This window comes from Notothenia rossii (assembly GCF_949606895.1).
Source record: "Notothenia rossii genome assembly, chromosome: 3".
Classification (NCBI taxonomy): domain Eukaryota; kingdom Metazoa; phylum Chordata; class Actinopteri; order Perciformes; family Nototheniidae; genus Notothenia; species Notothenia rossii.
In genome coordinates, this window is record NC_136901.1 from 5,574,161 (window position 1) to 5,593,498 (window position 19,338).

General features: G+C 41.8%; 1 protein-coding gene across 3 annotated transcripts in view; it reads right to left on the reverse strand.

The window, feature by feature from the left end:
- Positions 1-4,287: 4,287 nt before the first annotated feature.
- The window catches only part of LOC307032212 (fibroblast growth factor 14-like), a 46,452-nt gene continuing 31,401 nt past the window's right edge, over positions 4,288-19,338 (reverse strand). For all 3 annotated transcript variants that reach the window (XM_079670052.1, XM_079670050.1, XM_079670051.1), the window contains exons 4-5: positions 9,649-9,847; positions 4,288-9,324 (exon numbers count right to left, since the gene is read on the reverse strand). In XM_079670052.1, coding sequence (XP_079526178.1) covers positions 9,182-9,324; positions 9,649-9,847 — 342 coding nt within the window. In that variant the 3' untranslated portion in view covers positions 4,288-9,181. The remainder of the gene's footprint in view (positions 9,325-9,648; positions 9,848-19,338) is intronic.

Here is a 19,338-nt window from a genome sequence, read left to right on the forward strand (position 1 = left end):
TTCCTCAGTGCACTGCTCCTCATTTGCATGACAGTTGAGAAATATATTGGCAAAGCAGCGAGACAAAGGCTCCCACTGTCTTTAATTGTGTCCTCTTTTCTCTCTTTCAGTGCCCCTCAGATAACAACATGTTTCAGTCATCAGTTTGCATCAGACACGCTGTAGCCAAAGCTGTGTCCAGAATTGAATCACATTAACTGAACAATACTCGTAACAAAAGCCAACATAGATTCAATTAAAAGTTGTAATAAGGGACAATTTGCCCAAAATCAAAAATACATACTCTTCAGCCAAATGTATTTTTTGGCACTTTGAGCACCATCTCATCTCGTGCCATCTAATTCCATTATATTGGAGAGAAGACAGACAGCTATATGGGCAATATCTCTGGGAACTCAGACCGTAACAATCTAAATGGATAAATAGCACCACAGGGGAAATGCTCCATAGAGCCGAGGGAAAACTCCTGAGTGGAAAGTGATTCCTTTCACATTCTAAATCATTGTTGATATCAAACATATTGATTAGTACAGCTAGCTTTAATTTCAAAGCACTTTGAAAGATTCAAAGCTTGAAATAATATGGCTGCCAAAGTTTATCAAAAAAGAATACACACACACACACACACACACACACACACACACACACACACACACACACACACACACACACCAGGTTTCTCCTTTAAGCTATGATGCTTTCTTGGTTGCCATGGCAGCCAACGAGTATCTCTGGTGCCAGGCAGAATTGGGCTCTGATTGGTTAATCAGTATTCAGGCTGCGTGTCTGCTAGGCTGGATGCTGCTCTGCTCTGCCCTACCCCTGTTTGTGTGTGTGTGTGTGTGTGTGTGTGTGTGTGTGTGTGTGTGTGTGTGTGTGTGTGTGTGTGTGTGTGTGTGTGTGTGTGTGTGTGTGTGTGTGTGTGTGTGTCCATCAACTGTCACTTATCACCTGAGGGATAAATTATACCTTGCTCTCCTCCCTTCTCTTTCTCCATTTCCTGTAGTTGAGAAAAAAGAGTAAGAGTGATGAATGAATCGAGGTGAAGAGGAAGCAGAAGAGTAGTGGAGGGAGATTTGGGGAGGAAAAGTGGAAGAGAGGGGGTCAAAAGGGGGAGAGGGATGAAGAAGAATGAGTGACAGCGAGAGGGACGACGCTGACCTCTGACTCTCATCTTTAATGTTTAGTCAGAGGAGGTTTAGCTTGTCAATCGGAGGCACATTTTAAATTCTAATGAATCCGTTTGAATTTAGAGCAAATATACATCAAAGCATTATATCATTCATTTTTTATGATCACCATCTTGAGAGTCAGAGCCGATTTTGGGCGTCCCGTGATAGTTCATACGTCGTTTCAGAGCGTGAAATGAAGACAGAGGCGGTGATTACAAAGGAGTGGAGGGTTTGATCTTAACCTTTTCAGAGTGATTGACAGCAGTCTGGTTGCCATGGGGATATAATGAAAGTGCAGACTGCCTTACATAATGCGATTGTGTGTGTGTGTGTGTGTGTGTGTGTGTGTGTGTGTGTGTGTGTGTGTGTGTGTGTGTGTGTGTGTGTGTGTGTGTGTGTGAGAAAAGCTCAGATTTCTACGTTTCAGCTCCAGTTAAAGGGTCACCTGTCCTCTAGGGATGAGGAAATTCCTGTCATGCTGCACTGCTGTTTTAGTTGTTTGGAGATACAAGGTTTTTTACGTAACTGCACTGGTGAGGGGGATAGAGGCTCCAAGTAGCCATGATTACTATGAAAACCATCTATGACGCATGCCTTTGTGTGTGTGTGTGTGTGTGTGTGTGTGTGTGTGTGTGTGTGTGTGTGTGTGTGTGTGTGTGTGTGTGTGTGTGTGTGTGTGTGTGTGTGTGTGTGTGTGTGTGTGTGTGTGTGTGTGTGTGTGTGTGTGTGAGTGCATGTAAGTGAGTGTGTGCATGTTAGTGTGAGTGCATGTACTGGAGCGCCTGTTGTCTTTGATGATAATGAGGCAGACAGAAACAGGCTCTCAAGTGAGCTCTCAATGCCACCTCAAACACATCGCTCCAGCACAGGCATACATCTGTGTGTGTGTGCGTGTGTGTGTGCGTGTGTGTGTGTGCATTTGTGTCAGATAAGAGACCATAAATCCCAACTCGGTGCCGTTTTAATGAAATTAATCAAAAAGACAGGAAATCGAAACATTTTGCACCATGTGATAACAAAATGTCATTTTGCTTTGCGGCTATAATTGGCTGCTTTTTAATAAGAGATTACTGTTCAGCCATTTTGCTTTGTGCATAATGGAGTTTTACTTTAGCTGGTGGCAAAAGTGATCTCATTAATTGAGTCAAAGCACACTTCGTGGAGCCAAACAGGGCCGTAGCCAGGATTTAAGGGTCTCTATTTCACCAGAAGATACCAAACCACTTATGGGTTACTAAAGATTTTAACTCCCGAAAGTAGGTAATGTTTTTAACTCGGTTTGTCTCTCAGCGGGATTAGGAAAAAGCTACTGGCCTGGTTTTCATGAAACTTGATAGAGGGTCATGAAAGAAACCAATTACAGTTTGTAGCAGATCAGAATAATAAACTGAGATTTACTTTTTCTAACTTTGGGAACACTTTGACTGCATTCATGTAGTGTTGGAATATTCTCAAATCGGAACATTTTGGTACAAATTTGAATGGTTCCCCTAATCTGTTTTCTTGGCAGTATCTATCCCAACTCAGGAAACAGGACCAGCTGAGGAGCATAAATGCATCATCCTTTGTTGAGGTCTATGTTTCCTCTTTGGTAATGTCCTCCTTTATTGGACAGTGAAGAGGAAAGAGGGTGACGGGAAACAATATCGAGGACATAACCCCACTCTCACAGCTGTGGCCCTGGAGCCAAAGAAATGACGACCGTTTAAAAAATAAACGTCACACAAATGAACAATAAAGAGAACATCGAAAACACTTCTATTGCTTTAAGAGAACTTTGAAACATCTTGATTTTGTTATGAAAGTATTGAGCCCTAGAGCTACTCAATAGTGGCATAGTTCATCTCCGTTCAGGTGAAGGGGCCATATTATACTTTTGGAGGTTAACTTTTGGATTGCAGACCATTTACATGCACAAACAAACAACAAACTTTGCTGACAGAAGGACACGATCTAGATCCTGTCATCGCCTTCTTCAATGATCAATTACACGTCCAGCAGAGGATGAACGTATATATGATGGATGTTTACACTTAGAAAGATAACAACTTTTAATGGCACCCTGATAAGGCCAATATAGAATATAAATTGTGCCGGATGCAGAAACTACAAATGAGAAGCTATTCTCAACTCACTTTGCAGACATTAAAGTAATTGAATTTGTCTGGAGAGTGATGAATCACACAGGTGCAGTATTATGACAAAGTATGGGAGTTAAAATGCATGCAAGACGCTTTAAAGTATGTGACATGATAGCAGAACAGATGGTGAAACAAAATACTTAAGATGACAAAGAGTGACAGGAGAAAGATAAAAATAACTGAGGTAGGATGCAGCAAAAAAGTCATGGCAAAGTTCACCAACTTAACACTTACTTATTTAAACAAGTTATAAATAACGTTAAGCTATCATCAGTTTGAATTAGAGATTAAGCATGCAGCTTTTCATTGCATATCATTAAAGCTGCAGTGCTTTATAAGCCACATCTAGCTAATTAAACACCATGTTGCCCTTCAAAGTACACCTCATTTACATATGCAAATTCTAATGACATCCACTTAATTAAAGTATTCGCTTGTTCATCTGTCATTTAAAGGAGGCCAGGCGGTGTGTGTGTGTGTGTGTGTGTGTGTGTGTGTGTGTGTGTGTGTGTGTGTGTGTGTGTGTGTGTGTGTGTGTGTGTGTGTGTGTGTGTGTGTGTGTGTGTGTGTGTGTGTTTCTGCCTGTCAACCTGCTGCCATACATATGCTTAATGGTGCTTCCAACGAAATCTATTTCTCTGAGTGTTTTTGACTCAAAAGATAAATTATGAAATTATTCTGTAAAACTTTGTTGCTTTTTCTGCACAGTTTTTGGACAGAAAACAGCATGTCAATCAGGGATTAAATACATATAATAATAATACTTCTGCTAAAAAGACACAAAGCTATTTCTTTAAAGATTAAGTCACTTCCTTTTTCTGCAGCTAAAAATGGCTGATAACACATCGTACCCGTAGGTCAATAAAAATAATGAATGGAATTAATTGTAATGTTGGATGATGGATGAATAAATACAGGGATGGTAAAATGGTTATTTGACATCAATCAGTCCAGTCCTTTATATAAATCCTTTATTCAATATTGTTTTCTGTGTGTATACAATGGATTGGACACAAACTGTACAGTGCAGACAAACTGTTTGCATAATATGTATGTAAAGGTAACTGTACATTTACCGACAGACAGAGTAATCTCCCTTTAGGTTAGCGCCAGTGACATTTTGCTTTTGGCTCATAGCTAGCATGGTTTGCATCACAGCGGGTTGTTGTACATCTTGGTTTTCCGTATTGTAATTAATCCCAGCTTCACTGTAAAACTGAACCTGCGATTATATGTGCACTAGTTTCCATTAGCCCTGTTTCAGGAACACATACTGCGGATAAAACCTGGACAAACCCCACAGCAGCATGAACACGAATAAAGAAACCTCCGCCGTCTCTCTTTTCACTTTAATATTGAAACGTTTGTTGGATGATTTGTGGCTTTACACATGTGTGACACCATTTCTTTCCACCTTAAATGTCACTAGAAAAAGGCGTACCATGTGTTTTAAGATTTTATATAGTATAACGGTCCTTAATCAGAGAACCACCACGTGTCAGCATCTCAAATAACTTCATAAACTCAATCCATCATTGTTAAAAGAAGCAGCAAAGGATATCAAACAATTACTTCTTCTGGTTTTTTGTTATCTATATATTATAATATAATTTCCCTCTCAGCCAGATGAATGAAATAGTGATGCTCTGCTAAAAGTTTACCACGCAAGACATGCATTAGTGTAACTGTATTATAGATATGAAGTCATTTTGATTCATTCTTCCTTTGCTCCATTATTGCAATGATGGATTATACGTAATGTTAGTTGTTTCTGATGCCACACACGTCTACCGCTGCAAACCAATGTGAGAAATGAGCCAGATGCAAAGTTGTACTGGTGCTCCGCTGTAAATGTTTGTTTTGTTTTGATAACACATTTCCTACATTACCACATGCATTAGCCCCAGTCATCTTTCCTCTTTTAAAAACCATGCAACAAGTGGGAAACAGTCCAAACAGAGAGGAGAAAGGAGGAGGTGGGAATAAGTTCTCTGGCTGCGTGAGGACAAAACGAGCAGAGTGAAAGCTAGCATAGTTACAGTGAACAGAAGATTGGGGATCAAAGGATAATTGAAACGTAAAAAAGGATGAATAGTGTGTGTGTGTGTGTGTGTGTGTGTGTGTGTGTGTGTGTGTGTGTGTGTGTGTGTGTGTGTGTGTGTGTGTGTGTGTGTGTGTGTGTGTGTGTGTGTGTGTGTGTGTGTGTGTGTGTGTGTGTGCTCAGAGAAAGAAACAGCTGGGAGGAGAGCGCGGTAACTGTCTCGTTTCAGATTCAGATGTAATAAGGCAGTCTTTTGTCAGAGGAATAAAGTGGAATGGAAAAAAGAAAGGAAACCTGAGGGAGGCCAGCTACATCCTGGGTACAGTGCTGATCACTACGTCTCTAAAGTGCACCTGTACTGCAGTGGTCAGGTCACAAGCATTTTCCCGTCCTATTTTGTCCATTTTGTGCCTTCTGGTTTCAGAGCTACAGGACAAAGTGAGATGGCTACATGTGTACCTGCCACGAGAACATGAGTGGTACTTGCATGTGGAAATTAAAAGTGACCCGGGTTGTCGTGATTGCTCACTTCTAATTAAATCAGCCCTCTTCCTGTGCACAGCCCGCCGTTAGATATCTCATAATTGTAGCCTTGGTACCTGGCTAACCACCAGTGGAGAGAAATCTCGGAGGAGACGCTGAGAGTAATTGCGCCTTCGTTGTTTGAACCAATAACTGTGATTACCAGCCTGGAAACACTATTCAAGCGGTGTCTTTGGTCAGTAGCCAGGAAACCACGTCCCTTATTTCTCCATCCTCAACCATCATTAATTCTTGAGCATGTGCCACAGATCTTCAATAGCTGCTTTCACAGGATCTGAGCCACACTTCTAACCTAACAAGCTGGGCCTCTCTGAATGCAGGACCATTTCCTCCCTGCCAGCAGTGTGGACAAATTAGCTGCTTAATAATATTCGATGAATAGCAGAGTCTCGATTGTATCTCCTAAATGTCTGGCCAGGCAAAAACATTGTACTCTATAGACTGTAATTAAAGTGGCTTTTTAGACACAGGCAGCTGCGACAACACAGGATACGTAAAAAAAGAAGAAGGACGTCTACAGACCTGATTGTCAGGGTTTTTGTCTTTTTTTTTTTTACAGTTTTGCTAGTAACCCCAAGTGTGACACAGCAATATTATGTTACATCCACATTTCTTTGACGCTAGACAAGTACAACACCAGTCAAAAAGGACTTCTTACTCATCACCACGGCCCCACGTTGCACTTTAAGTAACATTTAACAGGGACAGAGCCAAAGTCGAGCGACTTTGAGAATTTGGAAATTCTTGCTAAACCCTGCTGGATAAATATTTAGCATTCAGATCTCACATCTTGAGCTAAACTGGGGATGAGAGGCACTCACATTGAATCTACAGTACGGTCCAGCGAAAAGTAATACTTTCAGATGATCCAACAGCAGCAATACATTTTGTGCATTCACATAAGATTCTTATCTCTCTTTTTTGCACACATATTTAAATTCCATTTTCCCCTTATTCACAAATATTTTCCTTTCAAAACAGTAGTTACGGAAGGACACAAATAAGCAGAGTTCACAGAGTGTAAATTGGTCAGCCACACGTGTTCGAACACCAAGGCGAGCGGCAGCTAATGAGCTCAGAGGAGAGAAAAATGTGTGAGGAACATTTCTGAGAAATGCCAATTAGAGACACTGAGATGTCTTGTATTTGAGAGTGCATTCTCCGTACAGTACAACACAGCGGGACCACATTGAACACTTTGGAGAGGTTCGTGTTTCACCTGCTACACACCTGACGCTTAATGTTGGAACAACTGTGAGGATTAGTTTTCTAGGGCGGGACGCTTTGTGTTGTTTCTTTTTTAGTTTTGGGAGGTCATTTATCTCCAGCAAATACGACAAGTGTTTCAAGGATCTGATCGAAATTCAAAGCAGAGACTTGGCCTTAAAATTGAGATTCAAAGCAAGAGAGATTGCACGGTTTCTGTTTCTTACTGAATAAATTCATTTGCTGCTGCCTCATTGTCTCCGACACTAATATGAAGCGTGGGATCACAGCATTAACGTCCCCTCAGTGATATGACGGACTACCGGTGTAGTTAATTGGCGTCTATTCTTTGACGAGTAAACAGAATGTTTGTAGAGCAGTCCGGAACAGATTGGTGCCGTGTTGACTGTCACAGTGAGAGGGCTAAGCATGGGGATCTATTTGGGTTTTATTTCTCTCCAAGGCATGTGATTTCCAGCCCTGTAGATCTAAACGTTTCAGACAAAGCTTCGTTTCAGTGGTTTGATTTTATCGCTGTGACCAAAGTGTGCTATTTGTTTTCGGGTGGTTATACAGAAACCAACTTTCTAATACTTATTTGTACTTGAATTGATAGGCTACTTTACATATTGACACAGGACCACATATTGTATTTTCACTGTACTTAAGTACAATTTTGAGGTGCTTTACTTGAGTATTTTCATTTTCTATATATCAGAGAAAAATATTGATATTTATAATAAATATTCCTCTTTATTTGTTTGACAGCTATAGTTATTAATTCCTCTGATCCTCTGCTACGGGGAGGGGTAAAGGCGTGCATTGCATTACCACAGTGCCTGTTTTTAAACCACTGGGTGGTAAATTCCACACATAGTGGCTTCAACATAATTGACCCTGTTCATTATAACCCTCATTCCTATATTTTCCTCATAACTTCAAGTACTTGGGAGGCAACAGAAAGAAAAAGTACTACTTCTTGAAGTTTCTGCTACTCCGTGTAAACAGTGACTGCTACCATGCTGCGTGGACGCCAGCATGCCTCCTGTACTTTGTGTTGCTACAAACAGGGAAATCATTCGGGTTTCATCACTCAGCTACACACTAACAAGCAGATCTCCTCCTCTCCTGAGCTACCAAGTGATGTGGAAATCATAACATTCGTAAAAAAGGGACAGAAAACAACTTGTTAGACAGAGAGGTAGACACAAAATATCTGTTTTGTGTCCGTACAACGACGCAGCTCAATATTCACTGTGTGTGCAGAATAATGAACCATCTAACAGATAATAAAGGAATACTGAAAAGACGAACATGCTTTAAGCTATGCAGTGTCAAATAAGAACTTTCTTTTCTTAACAGATATATAGTATGTGATTAAAACAGGTCATATTGTGTGTTGCCTTATTTTTAATGCACAGGGCGATTTTAAGAACATTTCCTTATAGGCTCGGTACAGAACGTCCTGTCTTAATTGATCGATGACTAAGCATCCTCTGAATCATCACTGGTTGGTATTTAAAATGTTCTTTTTGCCCGATGTTTGTTTTTTAATCTGTTTTTTATTTACGCAAAAATTGAATCCAAGTGGTCGATTTCGGGTTGGAGTCGTGTGCAACTGTGTGTGTGTGCGTGGCCACCGGCAAGCAAGCATACCTGGCAACAGAAAAAGTATCAGGAGAGGAAAGAAAGGGGCCTCATTCTTACAGATTGTCACAGAAAAATACCGGTGAAGAAGACATTTTTTTTCCCGTTTTTTGTTTATCTTTAAGAAGTCATTTTGTCTCACGTATGAGGGCATGCCACTGAACCAGTTCCCAAACATCTGGCGGGCATTGGCCAGCATTTATGGTCTTCCTCCTCCCTTTTCCCCCCGCCACCAGTCGAAGCGAGTTGTAGCGGATCCGTCCTACATCGAGACGTGACGCGACGAGCGGCCCCACTGCTGACCAGTCAGAAGTTGATGGTTTGTTTGGTTACCTTTCGTTGCAGTTTTTAGTGAGAGCGCAGCAGTGGGGCGAGTCTGGCTTGTCCTGGCCTCTGGTTGGCCAGGGGGGGGATAAAAGGGGGAGGCGGGGTTATGTCTTGTCTGGTTTGTTGACTGGTTTGCCGCCGTTCATGACCACAGGTTCGCTGGTTGTAGTTTTGGAAGACGGGGCCCCGGCGACTTTAGGCACCGCCTCCCCTACGTCGTGCAACGAAGGCTCTCGATACATCGCAACTGGAGGGGTCGCGGGAGAAAAGAGGCGGATGGGAGGAAGGAAAGAAAGGGAGTGGGAGGAGGAGAGTTGAAAGAGTGGTGAGAAATGAGAAGAAGAAGAAAGGTGTTGACAAGTGAAGGAGAGAAGAAGAGAGGTAAAAGAAGGTGAAGGAGAAAGGGGTAAGGGAAGTATGAAGGAAGGAAAGAAACCAAGAATGTCAGGAGAAGAAGTTCTATACTTTCAAATCCAATACAACAAAGAGACATTTCAGAAAACAGACATGTATTGTAAAACCACACAAATGTAAAGGAATGATCCCCCATGTGTGTGAGAGTGTGTGTTACCTTCTATAGGTTTAGGCAGAAAGTGTGCAGCTGGTTTGGTCTTCTTCACCCTGTTGCCCTTCATGGCCTGCCCCTCTTTATTGAGGCCCAGGAACCAGGCCCGGCCCGACTCCTTCTGTCTGTAGAGCATCGAGCTGTAGATCACGTAGTAGTTCTCAAACACCGACTCCTTAAACTTACACTCCGCTGTAAACAGTTCCTGCGGAGACACAGAGGAAAGACAAGTATTTAGATACTATACTGAATAACTTGCATATCAGACAATACATCTGACATCAAATGCATGTGGACCAGCTGGCTGAATGATGTGTTGCTCTAACCCCGAACAGACTCTCTCTTGTGGATGCATGTGAATACCAAACTAAACAGATAAAGGAAAGCAGATTGATTCCGCAGAAGCCCAAAGATCGCACACTCCCACCCACTCGGCTCTGCTGTTATATGTCAAAACCCTTTTCCATGGTCGCCGGCGCCTTCAGAGGAACATATTTCAGCACTTAATCAAGGTGTTATTCTTACTGGGAGAGAAATCGCAGCTCTCCAGCGTCCTTCTGCACTACTGAGCCGCAGCAAGTAAGAAAAAGGCAGGCTGATGTAACACGGGAGGTCAGAATCTGTCAGGTTTCAAAACGGCCATTTTTAAGCAATAATTGATTTGTTGAAGCCTAGTTTAATGACAACATTTTGACAAGAATTTCCACTTTGCAATACCTAACTAAAACAGTTTTTTCATATGTTATTGATAGCTTGTTTTCAACACCAGCAATCATTCAATTCACAATCATTTAAAGCTGACATTTGGGCTACTTAGGGGGAGCGAAACATGACTGAATTATCATTTCCTTGTTAAATCATTATGGCAAACATGTAAGCAAGAAATCGGAGCAGAATTAGCATTCATTTGGACGTTTCTGTCACCATGAAAAATGGTAAAATTCAGGGCTGATATTTGTCTTTCAGCTCTTGTTTGGTTTCTCTCAATTCCTCTTTAGTTGCTTCATTAGTCCTTGAAACTTTGTCTGTCTGTCTGAACGTGAAACCTCATCATTGATCAATTGTGTATATAAAAGATACTGATTGATTGTAGCTTTTACTTTTGCTGCTTCACAATTACTAATTAAAAAGATTTCTTATTGCATTTCATAAAGCAGCTCTCATAACTATTAAGTACACAATGACTGGCACATTCTCTCATCGAGGACAATTTACTGAGGATATAAATAGCGTTAATAAACTTTCCCTGGTGTGGCTGAGGAGGCTCCTGCCAACCCAAACAATCACCCGGAGGTCCCCAGACCCCAGATTGGGAAGTGTTTGTCTAGACCAGCTCTTATTGGATGTTTTTGGGCCTCTTGCCAGCGCCACAGACGCATTGTCATTCAGCTCAGGTCTGTCGGTCCGAGTCTCATAGCAACATGAGGAAGAGAGGCGACACTGTAGCCGTGGCAACCAACCAGCGCCGAGAGGGAGGGGTCAGTGGGGGGGGGGGGGGGGGGGGGGGGGGGGGGTAAGGGGGGGATGCAAGCGCGAGAGAGAGAAATACACAAACACTTGGTGATTAAACGTATAACTAAATCTCACTCTCACCCACAGCCACTCATGCTAACATAGGAGGACACTAATAAAGGTGTGTGTGTGTGTGTGTGTGTGTGTGTGTGTGTGTGTGTGTGTGTGTGTGTGTGTGTGTGTGTGTGTGTGTGTGTGGGTGTGTGTGTCACAAGTGTGTGTGCCAGCCCCCCACACATCCACACACACACTTGTGGCTCTAGGGGGATGAATGGAGGGAGGATGAATGATTGGTTGGTAACAAAACAAGAGAAGGTTCTAATGAATACAATCTCTTTTATTGCCAGTGTCAGTCACACAAATCAAATGGTTTTGATTTGTATTTTCAGCGCGATTGGTCTCTGAGGGGCGTTTTATTTTTCACTCCTGGAAGAAATTAGCTTAATAATATATGCTTTGACTTGACCTGCACCCAGGAGTCATTATTCATTTGTTAAGGAGGCCAGACGCTTCATAATGCCGGCCGGTGAGGTCATGCATGATTTAACGCTGCTTTCAAAATGTGATGTCAAGGCTCTATTCTGAAGAAGCGTTTATACCCGGCTCAATCCGGAGAGAAAAAGTGAACAGTGAGAAGGACTGCAGATGAAAAACCTCACAGGTCAGGTGAGTCATTTTAACAACACTGCCCGCCTGAATGTGTTTCTGTCGTCATTTCTAAATAACTGTGTTCACCGGCTGCCCACGGAAAGAAGACGGAGAGGGAGAATGGAGGTGGGGTTGGAAATTGGGACATGAAAGGGAGAAGAGAGAATAAATCAACAGTGAGGAGGACGACGCCTCCTGATTGGAAAAACAGCGGGAGATTCTCTCTCTCCCTTCTCTTATCTTAGCATTTCTCTCATCACTCTTCTTGTCTCTGCCTCTGTCATTTCTCTGTGCCGTGCAGAGATTTAGTGGACACACTGAAAACATGCATATTGTCTTTTTTTCGAATTACATGCAAGCATTGTAAAGTGAATAGCAGCTCGGACGGCAATAATCAGATAGAGAAGAGCTAATTAACATGTTAAACATCCTGCTCACAAACACATCAAATGTTATCTGTTTCCAATAAAGACCCCAATAAATAAGAAACCAGAGAGAGAAAAGCCATCTCCACTTTTGGCACAGCATATAATGACAAAACCTGGCAACTCCAGCTGCCCAGTGTCCCAGTATAAGCACATTCATACAACTCGTGGGAATAACTGTTTTTCTTTTTGAACATTGTTATTTATCAGAGCGTTTTATTTAATCACAATAGGTTTAATGTTTGTCCATCAAGCTCCTACAAAACTGAGATAATAAAATCAACAGGTGGAAGTAAAAAAAAAAAAGCTCTTTACTTTCTGCATTGAAGTGAATCAAAAATGTAAACACCATTAAAGTCTACTATTCTCAAGGGAGACAAGCCAAACATCCCTCTTATTGTTCTTAATTAATGAAGGGATGCAAACACAATTACTTATAGCAGTATGTAATTACAGAGTGTTGTTGTTCCGCTATCAAAGAGAGATCAATCCCTATGATAGGACTAGCGAACACTAAAATGCAAAAGTATGATTTTGACACGACCTTTATCAACACTGTGTTGTGATGCCACTGGTAGAGTAAGATAAGTAACTTATTTGACTTAAAGGAGAAGTTGCTTTTATTGTTAAAACGTAGAACAATGTTGACAGTTGGTTGAAAAACCTTGTTGACCCATCATCCAGCCCACAAAGGATTTTGTAGAGCCATAATAATTTTCCTGTCAGCCTGCAGGGCCGTGTGAGGTAAACGGCTGAACACACTGTTGTTGCTTTTGTCAGGAAAGAACCAAATGTCCTATCTTTTTTTGCTTGTCTACTCCCTCGTTGAAAACCTCTAAAACACTGTCACTTCTTTCAGGGGCTGTGAAGCGGAGAAATTGAATGAAAGCCATACCAAGCATCTGCCCCTAAGAGTATTTTCTTAAGCGCTGGCAACACTACAAAGAGGAGTTTGGCCATACAGTAGTTGCCATGTTTTCTCGTATAGCTGTTTTTGAAATGCCATATATGTTCCCTTTATAACGACCATTGACTTGGACTGAGTTGATGAAACACAATCATCATTTTGCTGATTCATTCTTCATAAATATGCATTGTCCACTTGCCTCTTTTACCACTGCTTAATGCGACTATACTGTAAGCTTAAGGAAGTTGTTTTTCGCCCCAACGTCCGTGTGTGTGTGTGTGTGTGTGTGTGTGTGTGTGTGTGTGTGTGTGTGTGTGTGTTTGTGTGTGTGTGTGTGTGTGTGTGTGCCCTGCTCAGCGAGTGGGTGTGTTTGTTTCCAGTTATTATCACAGCACTAATTACCCAGGGGAATTGTGGGTAAACAAATCATTCTAAAGTAAAAGGAAGCCCACGGAGAAGAAGGAGAACGACAAAAGGTCGGAATATGAAAACAAAAAGCGAAGAGTTGAAAGGATGTCCTCCAGCCCAGACAAAGCGAATCAAAGCTTCAATCTGACTCCAATCACAGCGACGCTCTCGGCGTGTTAGGAGCACCTCGGACACTCAGGACCCCAACACCTGATAATTGGATCAGGTGTTTGAGAGCTGGAGCAACCTGTGTGTGTAGTTGATAGATAGTGAGTGTCCAATTTGGGGATCTGCTCTGCTAAAGACACCCAGAATACATTTACAGTGTGGAATACGAGGAATGCATGAAGTGGATATGTCTGTCTCTAAGCACGAACACTTTAATAGCCATTATTGAAAACATTGTATGAAGTTGGGAAATTCACTTCAAGTCAAATCCAGAGTTACTGTCGGACCGCTTGGAGTCAAAGAGTTATAGCTCAATCAGTTTGAAGGCTTGTCAGCACCGAACACCGAGGGGTTTACAAAACTACGATGAAGTATTTTACAATTATGGAAAGGTCCAAATTATGCTCCAGTCTAATTAGGTCGGATAAGGTATTTTCTTTGCTACCTGTTTTGGACGTGTGAAAATAGGACTTTCAATTATTTCCCTAAATTAGTCTTTGAAGCATATAAGCAAATTATTTTTAGATTAGTTTCTTTTTGTTCTGAGGACATTATTATCATATTGTTGCAGCAGCTTGTTAATAGAATGAACATCATGCTGGGGCCAGTGTTGAAAGTCTTTGAAAATTCATTTATGCATTAAGGGTATGTGAAGCTTCTCTAAGGGTTGATTTCATATTGGGTCCGTGGGAGAGAAGCCTTTGTCGACCATTTACACACACAAAACCTATAGAGCACAGGAAAGGGATAACCCCAAAAAGCATGAAGCCCCGTTAAACAAAAGTGTGAGTCATTAGAGGAAGGACACACACACACACACACACACACACACACACACACACACACACACACACACACACACACACCAGTAATGGCTGTCAAACGTCATCATTTCATTGTAGTTTTGTCCAGGATCAATGCCATGATGCACAGAGTGACACCTTTGAAGAGTCTCCACAGCACACACCAGTAACTAATTCATCCTCTAGTCACCAGAAAGTGTGTGTGTGTGTGTGTGTGTGTGTGTGTGTGTGTGTGTGTGTGTGTGTGTGTGTGTGTGTGTGTGTGTGTGTGTGTGTGTGTGTGTGTGTGTGTGTTATTCTCTCTGCCACTCGTCCACCTTCACATCTCTGTGGATGTAGACATCACAGGGCTCACTCTGTCTGAGTGCAGTACTGACTGAATGGAAGTATACGCCTACACACACAGACACACACACACACACACACACACACACACACACACACACACACACACACACACACACACACACACACACACAGACTCATTTTTGTGGAAAACATCCTGCTCTAAGAAAACATGCTGCGGCTCAGGAGGAGAGAAGAGAAATATGAGTAAAGGAGGTGAAACTGAAAAGGAAGGACAAATTCAGGATATACGAAAACAAGGTCTCTGCCTTTGTTTTTAATGTTGTTGTGGATAAAATGAGCTGAAACGATTGGCTATGATTAGTTTTTTGACAGCAGCAGCTATTTTAATAATTTGTTTTAGCCATTTCTCAACCAAAAAACATTTATACTGTGAGGTCAGATAATACAAGATATGTAAAGGTGTTTATTTGCCAACACTATAATCATTCTGTCATATAAACAACATGTGTGTGATATTAAACTATTCTGGTAAGAAAGCACCGATGATTAGGATTGAATATGCTGCCAGATTGTTTAATGCAATGTCCTTTTATTTGTTATCTTCTAACCTCTTTTCAGCACACTGTGAGCTAGACAAGGGCAAGGTCTCAGCTTGCTTTCCACACAGGGAGTCATTATCAGAGGTTATATTCAGAGATTTGTTATTTTGTGGGGATTTAAATGGGCTTAACGGGAAACACACATAACCTTACGAGTCCTTTCAGAGGGACTAGGGGGTTTTGTTCGGGAGGACCGCAGGCTATTTACTTTCTGACTTCTAGATGTTTCTGTGACATGTCTGGACTAAAAGCGGAGAGTTTATACCTATCATTTATGTTGATATAATGTCCTGATCGAATATTCATAGTTTCTTGCTAGTTGTTGGATATTCACCGTAAACAGTTTCTCACACTACTCAAATAGAAGTAGTAGAAGAAGATGATAATTAAAGTAGGAGTAGCAGTTATAGTGTCATGTTGCAGGAAACGTGTCAAAGTCGATTTCCTCTTTCACCTCCCAGCAGACATCCTGACACACACACACACACACACACACACACACACACACACACACACACACACACACACACACACACACACATACACACACACACACACACACACACACACACACACGGGCGCGTACACACACAGTCCAAAACTCATCAGCACTTTTTTCCACACTTTCCCCAGCATGCTCCATAATTATCACATAGCAGCTCATTGCACACAGTGCCATCTGTTAGTCGCATGCACACACACATCCTAGACCCACACACACACACGCGCCCGGACAAACACAAACACACACTGACAGATGCTTGGGATGTGGGATTAATGAGACAGTCCCATGTATAACTAAGTTTGCAGCATATCATTAACAATTTGCAATAAGAGGATAAAGGATGTCATTGAGAGCAGCGAGGCATATATTTAAGAACAAGCAAGTATGCACGGCACAAGGAGATTAAAGACATATAGATAGAAATTGGTGTCACAATAATATAAAAAAATGTTCTTGATAGATATTATGAAAATATAAAAAATGTATGTTGTTGTATACTAACAAAGTATTCAGAAAAATGCATATATTCCATTTCTGACACAGAAATCGGCAGAAAAGTGTTGCATGTAATTAAATACAAGAGTATGAAAGACCTTTCATGCACGCTGTATTCAGTACATCATGTTCTGATTATAATGATTGCAATGCAGTCGCACTTGTGCGCTTTAAGTCTTCTCACTCAATGATGTGTGTTTGCTCCTGGAATATCAATTTCTTTATTAATAAAGAATTCTTCCGAGGCGAAACTCAGCTCGAGCGTGAAACTCGAAAAGACGTCTGACAAGGGCACGCCGTTAAGTCGAAGGTACGGGAACTAGAATGTGATTTGTATCGACTTCCTGACACCTGTACAATAAGTAACCGCGCAGGATGAAAGATAATCCAGATGAAAAGCAAGAAGCTCGGTGAGGACATTACACACATAAATAAAGGAGACCCTGTGGATGAAACTAACTGGAGCAAACTAAGAGTGTATCTTTCCTACCACACAGTAGAACAACACAACACACCTGCCGGGACCTTTTGCAAAAGCCAATCAGAGTTGACATCAGGATGAATTACTCCGTGTAATTCTTATATTTTCTAGCCGCATGCACATCAGTCACAGAGCTGGAACATGATCACACATTCTCACTTCCCGTCTACACAGCTTTAAAAGGGGATTTCTACTTTGTGTGTGTGTAGGGGGGGACTCCCCCTCTTCAATTATTTACAGGAAGCCCTCATGCATCTGTGACTTTCAGAGACAAGCTGAGAAAGCCCAGCCGAGCAGCACAGAGCTTTCTTCTCCAAAATTCTCCTTCCTCATCCCTTTGTCTACAACAGTTTGCCTTCTTACTCTCCCATCTTCTTTCTCCGACCGCCTGAAAGCTCTTTCCTCAGTCCTATTCGTTGTTTCGCCCCTCTCTCTACATCCTGGTCCTCCTCTGTCTACATCCTCTCTCTCCGACTTCAGGTCCATCCTCTGTCGATAACCTTTCTCCTCCTTCCTTTAGTCTTACATTTTTGTCCTGCCTCTCCATCTTTTCCCTCCTCTGTGTGCAACCTTTTTGTCCTCCAGTAAATCTTCTTCCTCTCATTGTCTGTGTGCTATTTCTTCTTCGCTTCCTTTCTTTTGCCTCAAACCCAACTCTATCCTTTCTCCTCCCGTCTCCTTCTTTCTTTCAGGATTTGTCCTGGCCTCACTTTTCTCCTTGTCACCTCTCCCTTTCATTTCCTTCCTTTTATCTCCTTGCCTCTTATCCTTCCTTCCTTCCTTCCCCCATCCTTTCTCTCTTCATCACCACTCCCTTCCTTGCTTCACCTCCTTTCCCCCTCTCTCTGGCTCCTGTCATCTCCTTCCCCAAAACAAGAAGTGAAGGGCAGAGGGATGATGTCAGGGAGAAGAGTGTGAACTCTCTCTGAAGAGTCAGCATGGAAATTATTCATATTCTCCTGGCGGCCGCGCCTCCTCTACCTCGCTCTCCCTCGCATTGCCTCATTTCACCCCAACTCTAATCCATCTCCAATGTGTGTCACACGTCCCTTATTCTCTGTTGTTTTTTAGTGGTTGATTTAGCATCTAAAACTGTTCTCTAAGACAGACTTACTTCGTATCCATACAGTGAAAAATGTGTCTCATTATAACATCCATTCACAGCAGCAGCTCTTTATTCTCTCTCTCTCTTACTAATGCACCTGTCTGCGATCTTCTTTCACGCAAACCTTCAAAGTCCTCCGACATGAAAAAAGCTTTTATTGTATCAGGCATGCTTCAATTCCCCTTTAAATGTAAGCCTAAATCTGAGCTGCATATTGTATAATTTAGATTGAGGAGATTTGTCTGTATTTGATCTGTTTTAACTTCAGCGTGCAAGAGGCTGTGCAGGCAAACCCCGACGATGGAACTAAAATCACCCAATTGTTCTTCTGAGCAGCATAATGAGAGTATGTGGTGTTACCCAAGCTCCAATGCTCCAATGCAAATGTTACCTTGCACAAGGCCTTTCTTTGATAGTTGCTTTTTTTAATTAACTGGTTTCTGCATCTTTAAAATGAAATATTAATTGGTTTTCTTAGTCCTCTATGATATTCTTTGGATTGTATATTGGAGAAAACAAGCTATTTGTAGGGGTCACCTTGGGCTATGGCAGTGGTTCTCAAACTCTTTCTGTCAGGCCCCCCCTTTGGAGAAAAAAAAAGTCGGGCCCCCCCCCAACACAAATAGTCAGGCTCAGTGGCGGCGCCAGAGATTTATTTTGGGGGTGCTGTGGGGTAGCTTGACGTTTCATAGAGGGTGCTTTTAGGGTTTCCCATTAATATACCGGTCGCTACGGTGGAATTTTCCACTGCAACAATCCCCACGCACACACACAGTGTACCCGCGACTGTTACAATGAAGGCTCGATAATCAGCTCACGGCATATAGGTGTAAGCAGGGGTCAAGTGCTATTTTTATAGGTGGTGTGTAGACCTCACATAGGGGGGTCCGGGTGCAAGCTCCCCTGGGAAGATTTTTTAAATATTGAAGTTAAAAGCATCAATCTGGTGCACTTTGAGAGCAACATGAAGAGATCTATGGATACATCTCTCAACACCCAGATGAAACAGAACTGTAAACAGATTTACTATTTCTTTATGGATATTTTACAAATCACCCTTTTAAACTTTATTCTTTTTTTACTGCCATATATTATTTCATACCTGTTTTTAGTTTATTCTCTTATTTTTTTATAACTATAATGATCATATAAACGTGGGGCCTCGGAAATAATTGTTTACATTAATGGTGACCAAAACGTTTGAGACCCACTGAGATAACACTGAGAGAGTCCTTTAGCTCACTGAGCCTCTCAGTCTGACAGGAGAGGACTCTCCTCCACCTTGTTGTTGAAAAAACTCCTTATATCCGTTAGCATAGCTCGCTAGCACC